The sequence below is a fragment of the Chaetura pelagica genome, unplaced genomic scaffold, assembly GCF_000747805.2.
Source record: "Chaetura pelagica isolate M959 unplaced genomic scaffold, ChaPel_1.0 scaffold101, whole genome shotgun sequence".
Lineage (NCBI taxonomy): Eukaryota > Metazoa > Chordata > Aves > Apodiformes > Apodidae > Chaetura > Chaetura pelagica.
In genome coordinates, this window is record NW_009952564.1 from 542599 (window position 1) to 560663 (window position 18065).

Here is an 18065-nt window from a genome sequence, read left to right on the forward strand (position 1 = left end):
GGGTCAGCCCTCTTTCCAAGTGGTCCTGTCTCACTCTGGAGTGGGATCACTGAGAACATGAACCTCCCCTTCTGCCAGGAGCAATGTAGCTGGAGGCCAAACACATTGCATCCACAGGGCAGAAACATGCTCTAAAGGAACAGCCCTGCATCCTTGAAAATCCTCTAACATCTTTCAAAACTTGTCCATGCAGATTCAGATCAGTTTTTGAAACCATTCTATCAACCCTAAGGTATTTGTAACATAACCAAGATTTTACATGCAACTCTGACATGTTGAAGAGAAATGAATGCAAAAATTAATGAGATTATGGTGAAGTTTCCAGACAAAGGTCATTGCCCTGCTAATATTTTACCATCATATGGATTTTATTATTTAATAATATTTTCTAAAGCTTTGTTTATTTTTTCTTTGCGGTAGAGAGAAAGGTGGGTAAGAGCTTGAAGTTATTTATGGAGATGAATTATTATTTCACATATAATAAAGGAAGGCATCTGACCATAAAAGCTTGAAAAAGGCCTGCATATTGTACAGGCGGCATGGTGATATTTTAGCTTTTAATTGAACAGCATGAGGCTTTAAAGAGGTACCCAGTATGATTAAAAGCAAGAAAGCTATTAGAAAGCAAAGTAAATTATAACAACTCCTTTTCTGTTTTTTTTTTTTTTTCTGAAAATACAACTTCTACCAAATAAAGAGTCTTAGAAGAGAAATACTGGTTTCTATGAGTTTAATAAAATGAGAAGAAAAATCTGTGTCCTCTTTGCATAGATTTATGGGTTAAAATATCTTCTTTCTGCTGTGCAAATGATGTGCTATACTGTGGGAGTCACACTACTGGGTAATTGACTCTGTCATCCATTAACTAGCAGGAGCAACCTCTTTATCCAAAACATTAATCTTGAATTATATAGGATATGGTACAGATAAAAGACCTAATAATGCGAAACCTTAAAAAAAACCAAAACCCCAACACCAACAACTTGCTACTTGCTTACTCTTGTTAGCAAGACATAAGCAGTGCAAGGAAAAGTACCTAGCTTTACAGAGTGTGTGTAACGTTAATCCAAAGGCATTTCTGATAATGCACTGAAAACGCTGCAAGATCTTTCAAGTAAAAAGCAGTGCACCAATGGGACTATCCAAAACTTCCTATGATAAAACCATGCACTTTGAAACCAGGACACTGGTTTCTGTTTAAACACAGTCAATTTTATGACACACCAGGAGACTGAAATTAGATCAAGAAGATAGGTCTTTCAAATTATTAAGAGAGTATCTTCCTGCCTTTCTCACCTATACTGAGAAAGCCCCAGCTGCAGGGTTTCACTCTGGTTCACTTGGAAACCTGTCCATAATAAGAAACACATGCTCTGAAGCAACATGGCACACTTTTAAAAGAACATTCTGCATTCATTTATCAAAGCACAGCCGTTTATACATGATAACAACTTGTGTCAACAGTGTTGCTGAAATTTATTACACTAACAGGCTACAAATTGCTGTAAATTATTAGTAAACTAAGCAGAACATGTGCGCTGGTTATTAAGACTACTGCCTACAGTGCACCCAGGAGACCAGCGTAGCAGGAAAGCACAGAACAGGAATCCAAGTGAAGCAGGGAAATTACTGCATTGAAGGAAAGGATCGAAGTCTTATCTGATGGGTGAACCTTTTTCATTACTGCTGCTGGGCTGTCCCACTGGCAGGCCACAGCCACCTCAGCTTTAGGGCTTCTCATGCCAAATGGTCCTGTTATAGGGATAACAACAATTGCAGTTTACTAGGAGTTGCTTAGTATGAAAAAAGCTAGATTATTGCTAAGGGCCACCTGTCAAAAAGAATTTGGTTAATGAAGAAAAAGTCATCTTGCCTGTTTATCATGGATTCCCTGTACTGAGAGCAATCCAGCAATTACTCCGAAGACTCTTAACTGAATGTACATAAACTAAAGCTTTTGAGTGTGATTTAATTGCGATCATTAAAATACATGAATACCTGCTAATTAGTTATTACAGTATATTGGTTTGATCTTAAAAAAGCAAACCCCACAACCTTCTTGTCCTTCTATCATCCTACAGAATGTTAAAGAAAACAAATTATTATCTTTATTTGCATTTATGCCATATAATTTTACCCAGCAAGATGATTACAAATACTTTCAGAACAGTTTTCATAACTCCTGTATTCTAGCTATCTGGAGAGGGTGTTGTATCCCTGAGGCTTTTATTGACCTCATCTGGGAATACTCATTTCTTGCTCTCTCATACTTAAATGTGATAGGCAGCTGGCATTACCAGCCCCCCAGAAACAAATAGCACTCTGCTGTGAATACAGCTGAGTAGCAAACTTACTAATAGTCACTTATACAGAATACAGACTTAGTAATGCACATGCAAAAGCAGTGCACCAATTCCTGCAGGCACAGCAATTAAATTATTTTCTCAAGTGCCACAGAAATACAAAATGTAACAAAATAGATTTCAGTTCAGCTGCCGACAGTCCAATGTTGGCATTTCAAGTAATTTTGGGACTGCAAATATTATTCTGACTGTACAACGTGTGTGTCATTAAATAATAGGAGATAACATGGATTTACACAGGCAGATGTGGCAGTCCTCTGCTAATGAGACTGTGAAACCTAAGCTGAAGAATAACATAAATTAGCAAAACAGACTTTCACAAATCATACCTAGAGAATACATTATTACTGTAATTATGTAATTTCACAACATACAGGTTTTTACACACCTTTCACTAGTTAATTTAGACACATTCTTGTGGGTTTTTTATTTAATATAATTTATTGCAGTAAGCTAAGAAATTCTTTCACACCTGTCTATGTTTGTGAAACCCTGAATGATGCAATTTTAAACCCAAGATTCATTAAAACCAATAGAAACACCTATTTAACAACAAAGTATTTGGTATCTTCTACCCAGTTTAACTGGAGAGGTTCTCTGCACATTTCCAGCAGTTCACTGAAATAGCAAGGAGCTGCTTTGCCAGCAGAGTCCTTAAGAATGAACTAGGAATCAACCTACCAATTTTTTCCACTCCCCTGAAAAATCTATAGGACATTTGTGATTTTCTTTTTTTTTTTTTTTTTAAGAACACCTAATCTAAGAAGTTATTGATCTCCCACCTAATAGCTACTGCAGGACTTTGATCACTAAATTTATCACCTTACGCTGGAATGGGAATTCAGAAAGGCTCTGAATTTATGTCTCATGGAACAAGCCAGTTTCAGTACTTCATGCAACCTCTCTCTTCTACTAACTATTTCTGTCTTTCCACCTCCAGGTAGGGGACAACCAGCAGCATAAGCAACAAGAGCCTAAATGAGGTAGCATCCTCAGCACCAAATCTCACTGGCTGCTCATAAGGAGAAGAGCATGCAGGATCTGATTGGCTTCAAGGAGGCTACAGTGGCTACCATGGGAAAGCTGGGTAGGAGCTCTAAAACAACACCACTGTTCAGGAACGTGTGTTACAACTTGCTGCTTCCTTAACAAAATTGGAGCTGGAGAGGGTTCTTCAAATACATTATTTTTCCAGGAAGGTACCCAGTGTGGATAGATTTTTCAGTTATATTTTTGTTTCAAAATGAGAAGGTGATTTGTTATCAGAGACACAAACATGCTATACAAAAACCCAGAAACCCATAACACAAATACTGAATGGTAGATGTAGAAAATGTCTATTAATAAAAATATAATCAAATAAATACAGTTAATTTTACTAGTGACAGTTTAAAGCCTTACAATTTTTATTATTTATTTTTTTAGATTTTTATTGAGATATAAACTCTAGAATCTTTAAAATGCCTCATAATGGTACATGCTGATTATCACATGGAGTATTTTCCCTGCATGAAAAACATGTAGAAAAAGTCTGGACTTACTTATTAATAAACTAGTATCAGTTGCTATAGCCAGGTAGGCTGTTCATTAATTTTTGCTAATGATAAAATCTAATGATTAAGTTGAAAGCAGAACATACGGTTTCAGTTCAATTGGGTAACCTTAGGATATCAGACTCCGTGACTCCTAACAGATTATCAGCAAGTGCCTGTTGGCCACTTTGTAGCAGCTTGTAGCTCTGGAGTTTATTAAACCTGCTAGTTTATTACTGCGAGGTACTACTGTTCTTCAGAAATGCTCCTTTTGGAATGTGCTCTCTACGTTTTTTTAATGCAGATCATTTTTATTTCCGATATTTTTCACATCTCATTAACCCAGGGTTATGTATGTTTGTATGTTTTCAGTTGCCCAAGAGCAGCATTTTTTATTTCTGATATTTTTCACATCTCATTAACCCAGGGAACTGTTTGTATGTTTTCAGTTGCCCAAGAGCAGCAAGACAGTGAAGTTTCTGTAGGTGTGCAGCAGGCAATCGCCTCCGACACCATTCCTCCTTGGATGCATCAGTGTTGGGGTTTTAGCTGGTGCTTGCATGTGGGTAGTTTTTTTTTTGTTCCTGCCTTTGAGGAAATACAATATACATTGCAAAAGCCAAGCTATGTGTATCTGCTGTTATCTCTTTTGAAGGATATTTGGTGCATATTAACAGGTTTATAGAATAAATATTTCTGGAAGGGTTTGTGGAGCATAAACATGAATGATTTTGTTTTTTATTTGCATTTGCTCTTCCTTGAAAGAACATAGAATCACAGAGTAATTTAGGGTAGAAGGGACCTCCAGTGAAATTCCCCATGCAAAACAGATGCCCCCATCATATCTTACTTTTAGTGACGACTCCTTCTAATCGGATGATATTAGGGTGGTCAAACTGTCCCATGATGCTGGCTTCTCCCAGGAAGTCCCTCCTCTGTTTTTCTGTGTAGCCAACTTTCAGGGTTTTGATAGCCACTGAAATTTCCTTTTTAGACGGCAGCTTTAGGCGCCCACTGCACACTTCTCCAAATTCCCCTAAAAGAGTGAGAAAAATGACAAAAGAGGAAATGCAGTTAATTCATGGATATTTAAGAAAGATGACAGTGTTCAGCAAAAGACATCACATGGAAGTGTGATGTTTAGGGTGTGATGTTTACTGGTGGGCCACAGACTGGAGCTCCAAAGGAGGCCTTTAGACAGCTACTTAAGATTTCCATGCTTTGGATCTCCAGCTGACAAACTGGACAATGTTACTCATTTACACTACATATTCAGATGACTGTAGACCAGAGGAATGCATAAACATCAATAGGAAACTCCCTTCTTGTTTCAGTTTATGCACTTTCAGACAAACAATTAATGCAGAAGCATCAGAACAGTCTTGCATTCTTGTGAACATTACACTTCTCATTTCAACCAGAGATTGTACAGTTCCACTTATTTTACTTTTTTCAATTAAAGTAGAAAGATAATTCCTAACCAAAGAATTTACCTAGATAGCTGTAAAGAAAAAAGAAACCCACACAGATTATCTTTGTTCTACTGTTATTCAGATGGATCTAATAATGCAAATATATAGTGTCACTATGGGACTACAGGATCCAACAGCCCACCATGAATACTCTGCTCACTGTATATCGTGTCAGTGACATGGCTAAACAGAAAATTGCAGATATCACTGCATGTTTACTTTTATACAACATGGTTTATCCTTTGCTGTGTAACATCCAAGAAGAGTGCATAGGGAAAGTTATCTTATTATTTGAAACAGCGAGTTTTAAATAAGTTGACAAATTACTGGAAGAAAACAACAACTCACTTGAAAATATTTGTATTTAACTGATGATTGCATAAAGCATATAAGGATATTTTGGTATCGTAAAAAACATTTGAGCAGCAACTGATCTTTTGATTCCCAGCTATCCAGTCCTCCATCTTAAATTTCATATGATAAAATATACTGCACATACAACATCCCAGTTAAAATTACCGTAGCAACTTTGTGTGTCCTTGTTTTCATGAATAATGAAAAATGCAATAAAAACAGAGGATGGGTAAAATATACATGAAATAGGATGGCAAGAATTGCCCTATATGATTATTTATACTTAAACACAAGGAAAACACTTTACTGGACATAGACTAAAATTATGTTTTGTTTTGTGGTTTGTTCATTTTTCCTTCAAGAAACTAGAAAGTATTGCTGGAGGGCTTTAACACTCATTTTCCAACAGTACGCAACCATTCAGGTTCACTTGTCAAAATGCATGAGATCTGAATATAAATAGCCCCTCGTGTGCCATATTTTGTCAAGCAGCCTTGTATAGAAAGTTTGGCTAGGAAACAAACAAACCCTACAAATCTAAATCTAGCTGGCATAATTTTTGTGCTAACTGGGAATTTAATTTTTATTTTTGAATGAAACATAATGGAAAGAGTGATTATACTGCTTACATATGAGCTTTTTCCAATTTAATGTGTAATAATCCTGAATGCAACAGCATTACTATGCCTGTACTGAGCTAAGGCTCTTGGAGCTCATTAGCCTGCAGTGATTCTTTCTTTATGTCTGCAGCTAATTGTTTACATTAAGCAACATCTGTGAAAATGAAAAATGACCAAAAGCATTAGAAATAAGATATCTTTAATAGACAAATTTAAATCCTGTTGCTCTTCATAGATTTAATGCTCAGAAATGTGCAATAGATCGACAGCCCTTCACCATTGACATCAGACCCGATACCATAGGAATACATTTTAGATGTCACATTCAGGTCATTTATTTGCAAATTGAAATTATTCTTCCATTAATTTCCCACCAGCATGGCTGGCATAAGAGTCCACATTCCATTTGTGGCACCACGATTCAGGAATGATAAAGAGAGTAATAACAATGACCAAAATCATAAAAGTCAGGGATGTGTTTTCACATTCAATGCTCAACGATTTGGTGTTATTTATACAGAAGGAATGAAAAGAGAAAGGCATGACAATAGCTTAAGCTTATAAACATTATTGTTTTAAATGCAAGTGGCACAAATACATTTTCCTATACAGAAGAGGCAAACCAAATAATAGTTGCAAATTACAGTAAAGACACTTGAATGGTACTAAAGATTTTTTAGGGAGGCTATAAACTCGTTTATCTTGGAGACTGTGAAGAATGAGCATCTGTCAAGAACGGTTCCTAACAAGTTCACTTGTGGGCAAGGGTGTGGACTTAATGACCTCTTGAGGTCAACTTTTCAGCTTTATTTTCTGAAATTTCTCTGTTAGACAGCCAATTTAATAAGAGAACCTGAACAAATATGTCATAGGGCAAAGCCCTTTCTCTGTTGCTAACCCAGGCTAGATCTGAGTCAACAACATAGAAGTGAATGTCATCAGATCTTATCACCAGCTGCTGAGCTGCTTCCTCCTCTTGGCTATTAATGTAATAACTGTGCTAATAATGTAGTAACAAAAAGTATTAAAAACAGGGCATGTTTATATACACACACACTACTAAAACAGCTCCTACATTACTTTCATTTTTTCTAACATTATTTGTATTTTAGGCTGCAAAGACAGGCAGCAGCTCAAGAAAATGAACTGTAAAACCTTCTACTAGTAACTGATGGGTATTGAGTTCTGTTCAGACTTCTCAATTAAAAATATTCAACCTCTGGAAACCAGAATGACTCATATACTTTACTAAGAGCAAACTCTGTTTACCCGAGCTCAACATTGTCACAGAGCACCACAAAGAGGAAGACCAAAGCACATATTGAAAACAGAAGGGAGAAAAAGTGCTTGAAAAAAATCTTCTAGGGTCTGGCTTTGCATTCCCTTTTCTCTATGTTGTAACAGTCTAAAAGGCTATAACAAGCTGAACTCTTAAAATTATTGTTAAGTTACTGTCAATGGAGACCATAGCTATGATTTCAGCAAGGACTCCAGCAATCAATCCTTCATTTCTGACCAGAGTCATGTAACTGGTATTTGTTTGACTTTTAGGAAGGACAAGGTTACAGCCAATGTCCATCAACACAGTCCCATTTAGCCATGTCTGCACAATTTACAACTTTGGTGAATAACTGGATTCCACAAGTGTCTCTAGGCCAGTGGATGGTACAAGAGACTAAGTGTTGGACCTTTCATAGCAATGGAGCTTACTGTTGACTGTGAATATAAAATGGGCTTACTTTTTTTGAATACAGTTTCACTGGAAGAAGATCGCTGAGCAGCCTAACTACGCTGCCTTTGGTTCTTTCATATACTGGGCAGTATGGATGCTGTAAGTCTATCTGGTCAACACCCATAGCAGTAACATGACATCTTTTTTGTGCAAATCATTATTATATGGACCCAGTAAGGAATGGACTGGATCTCATCAACTACTATTTAGGAGGAATGAGGACTTGTGTTTGAGTTGGAGAGTGGAAAAGCTGGCACTGATTTAGAGATGAAGTTGATTGCCTTTCATGTAAAGTCTGACTGAAGTGTTTATTTTTAATTATGCTACACACACAAACATGCTTGCAGACTGATGTGTCTATTTACATGTGGAAAGCAAATAGATATTATTAGGAGGGCTGGTCATAATATAAAGATCTCTCTTCTGGAAATCTTAATTTCTTTTTAAATTGGCTACTCAGTGCATCAGTGAATGGCATTTGCTGTGCATTTAGACCCAGGGGACAAGTAAAAGCTGACTCTGTGAAATTAGCTACTCCCTTTACTTTGCTGTGTTTTAAATCATGATTGTACTACTGAGCACAGTTGGAGAGACACCTAAGCTGAATGTCTTGTACACCTCATGAACATCAGCAGTGTTCTACAAGCTCTCCTCCCTGAGACACTGCAAACTTTCACAATAAGTTCATGAAAAGGTAGATCCTAAATTTTAGATATACTTTTATCAGCAAGACGCTATGCTACATGCACTTTTAGACTTTGCAAAAGCTTGTTTTCCTGTCCCGCAAAGCACATACTTAAATCTATCTCAAATCAAGAAAGTACTATCTGAAATACTCTCTTGCTATCCAACTGGATTTAAACTTCTTAAGTGGTTTGCTGAACTGGATCTATAAAAACAAGTGGGTTGTTTTAAAAGAGAGAATTATTGTAAAGAAATATCAGAAAAAGTGGCTCCTGAGCTCAATTTTCTTATGCTTAGCTTGCCACTAAAATCCCTTGTGTTTTTCTTGAGGTTCTTTTGGACAAGAGTATTTCCTTATTGCATTTGGGTATGTTTTCAAAGCTATGTAAGCTGCCCTTTATTCTCAGAGACTTCTGGCTGAAGCTGTGAAAAACTTCTTGGACAAGTACCTCAAAATATCAAGATTACTTGTCTGACTTGAAGGTCTCATTACTTACGTCACACTTCAATGCAGTTAAATGAATCCCTTCTTCTCAAATCACTGTCTTTTTATAATTTCAGTCACACTTGCATTTGTAAAGCAGAAGGGCAGGAAAAGACCAAGTCATCCACTCAAATAAGTCATTGACTCAAGTAAGAGACAGGAAATGCCTTTCTGCTTTTGGGGAGGAAAGAAGTGTTCCTGCAGAAGCAGCTTCGGAGGCACTCACTCTGAATGCAAAAGCTATCATGTGCTGAACATGACAGCAGTGTAAAGTGGTGTTACAGATGCATTTTGGCAGCTCCCAGCACTCTGTAGTCTGATTTTCATCTGTTCTTCCCTGCCTGGCCCTTTGTGCTGGCATATCTGGCAACTGCTTCTAGGAAATGCTACATGTAATGCCATATGTAGTTTAGGCTCCATGAATCTGAGTCATGGTATCCAACAAATGGCTTTATTATATCTTGAGTCCAAGAGGACCTGCAGGAACCTACAGTCAGTTTCACCGAAATGGAGGGAAGCGAAGGGACTTACTTTAAACCACCTGACTCGTTTACGAGATACTCCTTTTTTGAAGCCTCTTGGAAAACACTTACTCTGTTTTCAGAGGCTATATTTGCCAAATTTTATTTTACTTCTCATTCTCATGTGCATTCTGATAAAAAATACCTCAGAACAATGAGCTACAAAATATGACATATCATCATTTTTTATCAATTTGTTTTCTAGATTCATAAACTGCATACAACCCAAGTTTAGAAGATTACATTTGTGAATGAAGGCTCCTGAAAGTCTTGAAAGGAAACATCCTGCTCTTGGACTTGGCTTTGCAGTAAGCCCCTTCTTTATCCTCATATTAATTCTCTATTATGTGCTGCCTTGACTGAAGATGATGGAGAACAGTGCACTCTTGTGGGGCAAAATTAAAATCAGCAAGGAACAAACATTACACCTTTGCAGAAAATAACTCAGTTTCATACAAGCAGTTGAGTCACTGCATTAAGTGAAGACAAACACTGTTTCTTTTTGCTGGGTGAATCAGAAGATGCACCCAGTACAGTAGCTCAATTTTACATTGTTTTCCAAATTAAAATCTTTTGCTGTGCACTAGGAGCCCATCTCTTTCACATCTCATTATTTTAATTTAAATAGTACATTTAGAGAGAAGAAAAAGATCTATACAAAAGAACTAGTAATTTTCAATGGATTAAAAATCTATTAGCACTTCTCACAAATGCTTTAATTTATCAGGGAAGCTGACACTGTGATTTTCTGACTTAACAAAACAACCTGCCACTTCACTTCAATGAGCAAGCACACATCCTATCAGGAACTACATTCTACATTGCAACATGGGTAACTCAGTGTGATGAGACGTCCCATAATCTGGCTCCGCTAAAAAATCTACCCATTTCAACAGTTTGTTTTGTGTGAGCCCAACAATCTCTGGTGTCTGTATGACTCAGACAATCAGTTATCAGACAGACAACCCTTTCCTCCTAAATCGATAATTCAAATCCAAAGCAGTGACCAAAATCAATCCAATGACCAGAGGTCATTGCAGCCTGATAGATGTGTGCTGACTCGTATGAGATGAGTTTGTGGTTTCACTCAAGGCATAATAGTCAACAGTCCTTTTCAGGGAAAAAAAGGAAACATCTTTACAGTTGATACCATCTTCTGTGCTAACAGATTTTAAAGAGAAACGCAAAAGTGATGCTCAACTCTCTTTTCACTACCAACAGTGCTGTGTCCAAATGTGGGCTGACAGGTGTCCTCTGAAAAACTGTCTTGTTATCTGCTTTCTTTGGGGGAAAAAAACAGAACTTTGTGCCCTTAACTTTTCATTTGCACCTGAGTTGGCTTTAAATATGACCTACTAATTTTAAGTCTTTCGAACATTTTCTTTCCAGTCCTTTCCAGTACAAACCCAAAGACGTAAAACAGTATTTAGAGAAAAAAACTATCTTTAGTTCAATATATCTGATGGTCATTACCTGCTCCAACTACTTTATCAATGGATATATTAGAAGCATCTAGTTCCTTGGCAAATTCATGCACAGCTTGATTGGGATCCTCATATGTATGTGGATCTACGTAAGTTCTCAGGCCTGGGAGCTTTACTGTGTAAAAACAAATTCAGAGAGAAAATGTTAGTTAGAGTTAATTAATCCTTCTAAAGGAAGCTCATGAGACAATAGCAATAAAATCAATAGAAGAAAACAGAATACTGCTTCTTCAAATCAAACTGCTTTTGATGGGTCTTCGGGAATCCTAATATGGAGTGAAACCAGAGACACTAATGTAGTTATTGCATAGAAATTTGAAAACAAATTTTAAATGTATCTGCACTTGCCATATTTAACACCTTTTCAAGTAGTATCCAGTCCTCCCAGCTTGCTACGTTTAGGTCCTGCTTTACATTGTCCCTTTCATGGTAACAACAAAGAGGGAAGGAAAAAAAAAATGTGTTCAATGCTACAGTCAACCTGAGAAGTTCTTGGAAACATTTTAAGAAATACACATTAACTCAAACTTTTTTTTCCGAGTACTCCAACAAGATGCATACAAAAAGAAGTTTATACATGTAGAAATGAACTTCTGCCCCGATCCCTCTATTAGCAGGTATGATGGCAGTCAGTTGCTCTTATTATTAATAAGCTCTACTGCTCAGACAGTCCATGTTATTATTTTGGCCCCCTCTATAGTTTCCTAGCCAGGGATTGTTCTGTTTGCCTGGGGCAAGCACTAATTCAACTGAAGGAACTTCTTAAGGGGCAGTTTCAAACTTTCCACATCTCTTCCTCCAGCAGCGCTGGCAGTGGGAGGAATATATTATCACTCCCAACCTTCCTCTGCAGGAAAGAAGCTGAAGGCAAAGCACAGCCTCATTCTCCCTCCTTGGCTCAAAGCCCTGCTTGTGCTTGTACCTGGTTCCTTGTGTGCCTGCCTCTGTATTAATCTTAGAACACAAAGATGTTTTGTTAACCAAAAGTGAAATAACCGTTACATCCAGCTTGAAGTTTTCTGCTTTTGACACAAAACCTGTATTCCTGAACATGTATTCTAGCTTTTCATAACTTTACTTGGTGTTGTAAAAGTTATTAACTCCTCCTACAAACACTGCCTTAACCCACTCAGAGTTATCCTTTCCAGCTTAGCATTATTATATGGCATCAATTTGTTGGCTGCTAGAATAGTTAAACCTTTTTTGTTGGGGTTACACAGATGGGAAAAAATACTTTTGGATCATTAGTTAGAGCACACCATTGTTTTGTCAAACAAATCCCAACATATATAAAAAAATACATAATCAGTTTTATGGAGATTTATTGGCCTCGGAATTGACAAAGAAATGATAAAACCGAGTTCCCAAGCTAATTGCCTCGAAAACAATGCAAACTAAGAGCCATGCTCTTTAATACAACAGCTGCCTGTGCATGGCTTTAAATGCCGACTGTGTTTCCTTCAAGGGCCTGATGATTACAGAATTACTTGCAAGTAAACCAAAAAGTAATTGGCTGTATATTGCTGTTGGTTAAAAATCTTGTAAATGCTCCTTTCCGTCCATGCTGAATGTACATTACAGGCTCCCTCACAGCCCCAATAAAAATAACAACAATTAAAAGCTTCTGCACTGTGGGGTTTTTAGCTGCAGATTTTTAATGCTGACCCCAGAGGTTCCCAGGATCAGGTGATGGTGACTGCAAGGAGAATAATCCCTTCACACCAATAATTAAGGGCAGCCTGTATAGTAACTGGGTTCTGTCATGAAAAACAGATAATAAACACATGCACATGTGTTAAGCTGTACTACTTTACAGCTCATTCTGTGCAAACATAATAATTTACATTTTCATTTTAACAGCATGAATTGCCCTAAAGGTAGCAAAAAAATAAAAAGGGCCTAGCCAAAGAAGGCAAAAGGAGAGGATCTGAGGAGGTGAAACATTTTTGCTCCTTTGAAGTAATATTATAGGATTCGTAATAAGGCTGCAGGGAATAGTTCATGGCTGGAGCCTTTTTAAAAGTAATTCAGAATAAACTGATTGAAATAAACCAGCTGCTGTATTTAAGATGCTGAAATTTTACAATAGCCATAGAAGTTACTTTATCCTTTTTTAGTTCATCAGAACAATTTTTCTATTCTTTGAGAAAGGCTGTAATTAAGTAGAATAAAGTTTCAGCAGCCACACATGCACTTCCATACACATCTTAACAGATAAATATCTGCAAAATCCATCACTAAGTTCAAGAATTTCTAACAGAAATACCAGGTCCATGATTGGCTCTGCTCTTACTACAGAGTGAATCAGCATGGCACTACTCAGAAAACAGTACATAAATATCTAAAGCCAAATTAAAAGCAATTTAATCCACAGGAATTTAACAGCACTGACATGTTTAAGAATAGTGATTGCAACTTTTCATTGTGTGGGAGTAAGGAGAGCAAATTCTGACCTGTTATTTGTCTTTGACACTTTTTTAACTGGCTACTTTTATTTTATAAGCTCATTAAATTTGGATGATGAAGCATTAATTCTATGGGCCACATGTAACTGCATAGATATTTTTTTTTGAGACTAGTTGGTTAGTGGTTGTTGGGCTGCACAAAGCCAACCTACTCTTACAGCTTGTGTATCCCCTGACAGTGCAGGGGAAGGAGAACTCGTGGTGTGAACATGCATGCTCATGGCTCTCTGGAGATAATAAGGGGCTCCAGACTTAATAATAATATGAACAGTCAGAGACAGTTACTCCATTGACATGGGGATTAGGAAGCATCTCTGATTTCCAGCTACTGCAGGTAAACCCCTCATTAAAATATTAATTCAATTGTATTTGTTTGGGAGGCATCTGATTATGGTACCAACAGCTCTTTTCTTGCAGATGGTACAGTGCCACTGTTGTGTGCAAAAAATTCATGAAACATTACAACATGCTAAGTAATGGGAAGACATGATTCAACATGGTTTATATGGTCTAGCAGGATACAAGGCAGGATACAAGGATCTGATACAAGGCAATGTAAGTCATCAGAAAGTCTCCTAAGACTGACATGAGACCCAAAGAAAGGGTCACGTTCATACTTGTGAGTGGGGAATCAGGACTTGAACAAAACAAGCTTGTAAACATCTGTGGAGGTTCCCGCTGATTGGAAAAAAAGTAAGATAAACCTATTTTTAAAAGAGGGGAAAGAGGAAGAGACAGGGAACTACAGGCCGGTCAGTCTCACCTCTGTGCCTGGCAAGATCATGGACCAGATCCTTCTGGAAAATCTGCTAAGGCACATGGAAAATTAAGAGGTGACTGGTGACATCCAACATGGCTTCACTAAGGGCAAATCATGCCTGACCAGTCTGGTGGCCTTCTACGACAAGGCAACGGAGATGGTGGATGGTGGATGGTGGCAGACAAACTGGTGTCATCTACCTGGATTTGTGCAAGGCATTTGACACTGTCCCACATGACATCCTTGTCTCCAAACTGACAAGGCATGGATTTGACAGATGGACCACTCAGTGGTTAAGAGATTGACTGGATGGCCACACCAAGAGAGTGGTGGTCAATGTTTCAGTGTCCAAATGGAGGCAGGTGACGAGTGGTGTCCCTCAGGGGTCAGTATTGGGACCAGTGGTGTTTAACATCTTTGTGGAAACACGGACAGTGGGACTGAGTGTATCCTCAGCAAGTTTGCTGATGACACCAAGCTGTGTGGTGTGGTTGACACCCTAGAGGGAAAGGATGCCATCCAGAGGGACCTTGACAGGCTGCAGAGGTGGGCCAGTGCCAACCCCATGAAGTTCAGCAAGGCCAAGTGCAGGGTCCTGCACCTGGTTCGGTGCAACTCCAGGAACAAACACAGGCTCGGGGGAGAATGGCAGGAGAGCAGCCCTGAGGAGAAGGACTTGGGGGTGTTAGTTGATGAGAAGCTCTACATGAGCCACCAGTGTGTGCTGGAGCTCAGAGAGCAACTGCATCCTGGGCTGCATCAAAAGAAGTGTGGCCAGCAGGGCCAGGGAGGTGATTCTGCCCCTCTACTCTGCTCTGGTGAGACCCCACCTGGAGTTCTGTGTACAGCTCTGGTGCCCTCAACACAGGAAAGACATGGAGCTGTTGGAACGGGTTCAGAGAAGGGCTGTGAAGATGATCAGAGGCCTGGCGCACCTCTGCTCTGAAGACAGGCTGAGAGAGTTGGGGCTGTTCAGCCTGGAGAAGAGAAGGCTCCAGGGAGGAGGGGCCTTCCAGTACCTGAAGGGGCTACAGGAAAGCTGGGGAGGGTCTTTTCACCACAGATGGGGGTGATAGGAGAAGGGGTAATGGTTTTAAACTCAGAGGGGGGAGATTTAGGTTAGAGATAGGGAAGAAATTATTCACCATGAGGGTAGTAAGGTGCTGGAATAAGTTTCCCAGGTAAGTTGTGGAAGCCCCCTCCCTGCAGGTGTTCAAGACCAGGTTGGATGAGGCTTTTGCAGCCCGGGCTAATGTGAAGTGTTCCTGCTCATGGCAGGGAGGTTGGAACCTGATGATCTTTAAGGTCCCTTCCAACCTTAACCATTCTATGATTCTATGATTGTAAACAGACCTGGATTAAAAAATCCCATGAATTTGTGAGAAACCTTTTTAGGAGTTAGTCTTAATTTCAGAAACTACTTGGAATCACTTTTCAGTCTATAGTCACAATAATTCCAAACAAAACAATTATTGGGTCAACTTTGTCAAGCAAACAATTTTCAGTCCCTTCAGTAGTCATCAAGACAGGTTTTGTTGATTTTATATATTGCTTTGTGGAAAAAAGTAATTTCTTAGACTTTACACAGTTGATAATGAGCAAGTTGAAGTTGCACTCTAATGCACAGCAGAATCAATATCATATTGCTAACCACATGCACTGTTTTAACATACACAGCAATGTTTTGCTCATTACTAAATTGAACACAGATGAAAGAATTTGAAACAAAGAATAATTGTTTGGGGAGAGGCTCCTTACCCACAAGAGAGGAGATAATTCTCTTCCCAATTTCACCTTGGTTTAAGTGAGGTATGCCTTGTTTCTTTATCTTATTTTATTTATTTTTTTTAATTGAGAAATACCAGTTATCTAGGGGATGAATTCAACAGATCTGGAATCATTAAAATGTTTCAGTGACTTACAATGGCCATTCCCAAAATGTAGTCTTTTCTCATCAGTGCCATGTTTAGACTTTTTGTATCCACAGAATCTACAAGCAACAGAGAAAAAAAAAAAAAAAAAAGAATTAATATAGAGTTTTTTATGTGTTAGCTGCAGGTGGAAAGAGAATAAAATGCTTTTCCTCCACAATTAAATGCCTGTTTCGAAGTTTAATGATATTTACATTCTCTGTGCCCTATAGACGCATGTTACGTTCTCAGGGAATTTGAGGAAATTGGCTAATGAGAGGATTTGTTGATTTTTGACCCCTACAGTTTAATTTTACAATTGCCTAAGAATGTGTTTATAGCATTTTTTAACAACTGCTGCATGACTGGGGCTGCTAACGTTCGCAGACTCATTACCGAGCATCCTGAAGCGCTATTCAGAGCTCCCAGGCAGCAAAGGAGAAGGTGCAAACCAGCCACTCTACTGCCCCATGACACCCAATTTGCCATGCTTATCAGGGCCCCTCGGGGAAATGGAAGCAGGAGTAAACGTGCAAACCAGAGGATACACTAACCTCCCAATCAGGATGTACACCACAACTGTCAGGAGAATGATGGCCACCGCCGCTGAAATGGCAATCATGACGACCTGACTATTCTCACTGGAAATGGAGAATGCTGAAAAGTTAACACAAAAACATATAAATAACCTCCCACACGCATGACTTTGATTTAATCACAATTGACACTCATAAAGGCAACAGAAAGAGTAAGTCATCATTAGACTCCCACCAATTATTTAATCTAGTAATTATTTTTCAACAGATAAATAAATCCAAGGAAAGAAGACAAAGGACTCCAGTCATCTTCTACCATTTCCCAAAGCTGTTTCTGCTACTACTGATTGTCACTCTTGCTATTGTAGTAACTGCTGTTAAACTGATAGTTATATATAAACACATATGGAAATACAAACATACATCCTGACATAGCTATATTTTGTCATGATCAGTAAGGAATTTTTCCTTGGCAAGAAATCCCAGCCAGTCAATAATCATCAACCTTACTCTCCCTTCCATATGATGGAAAGTGCCTTAATGAACTAAGCTTCTTGGGTAAGATTTACAGTATTCCTGTGAAGGCTGTATGAAGCCAGGGCACACAGAAGCAGATAGAAGGACTACCCATGGTTAAACAATGTCTACAGGAAAAAGAAGGGCTGTTTTCTGCCTTATGTTGGATGTTTCCCTGCAGTCCCTAAGCATGGAGCTTCGGTGTGCTAGACTGCTATTCAGTGACAGAACCACCTTTATATCTTAGTCGTTATGAAGAAACTTCAGCAGACACCTATTGAACTTCACTAAGCATTGCAGAATTGGGCTCTTCAGCACTATGCTTCAAGTTAGTTATGCAAACTGAGTTGAAAATTAGCCCTCCTGCTCCACACAAATTGGATAGTTTGTTTACATGACTGCTTGATGTCACGATTCCCCTTGAGAAAAAGCCGCTGCCTATTACAGACCTGTAACTACACTTGTATGGTTATCACATCTGGGCAATAGGAATCAAGTGATGTGATTTGGTGTCTGTTTAACTTGCATGCTTATTATCAAGATATACAGCACTGACCTGTCACCTTCCATGATCAGCTAAAACATTATTATTATTATTATTATTATTATTATTATTATTATTATTATTATTA

The 18065-nt window shown here is 38.4% G+C and overlaps 1 protein-coding gene across 1 annotated transcript in view; it reads right to left on the minus strand.

Annotated features, from left to right (window-relative positions):
* The window catches only part of EPHA3 (EPH receptor A3), a 206558-nt gene that overhangs the window by 30482 nt on the left and 158011 nt on the right, over window positions 1–18065 (minus strand). The window contains 4 exon segments of the mRNA XM_009993327.1: window positions 4746–4931; window positions 11236–11361; window positions 16394–16461; window positions 16936–17038. Coding sequence (XP_009991629.1) covers window positions 4746–4931; window positions 11236–11361; window positions 16394–16461; window positions 16936–17038 — 483 coding nt within the window.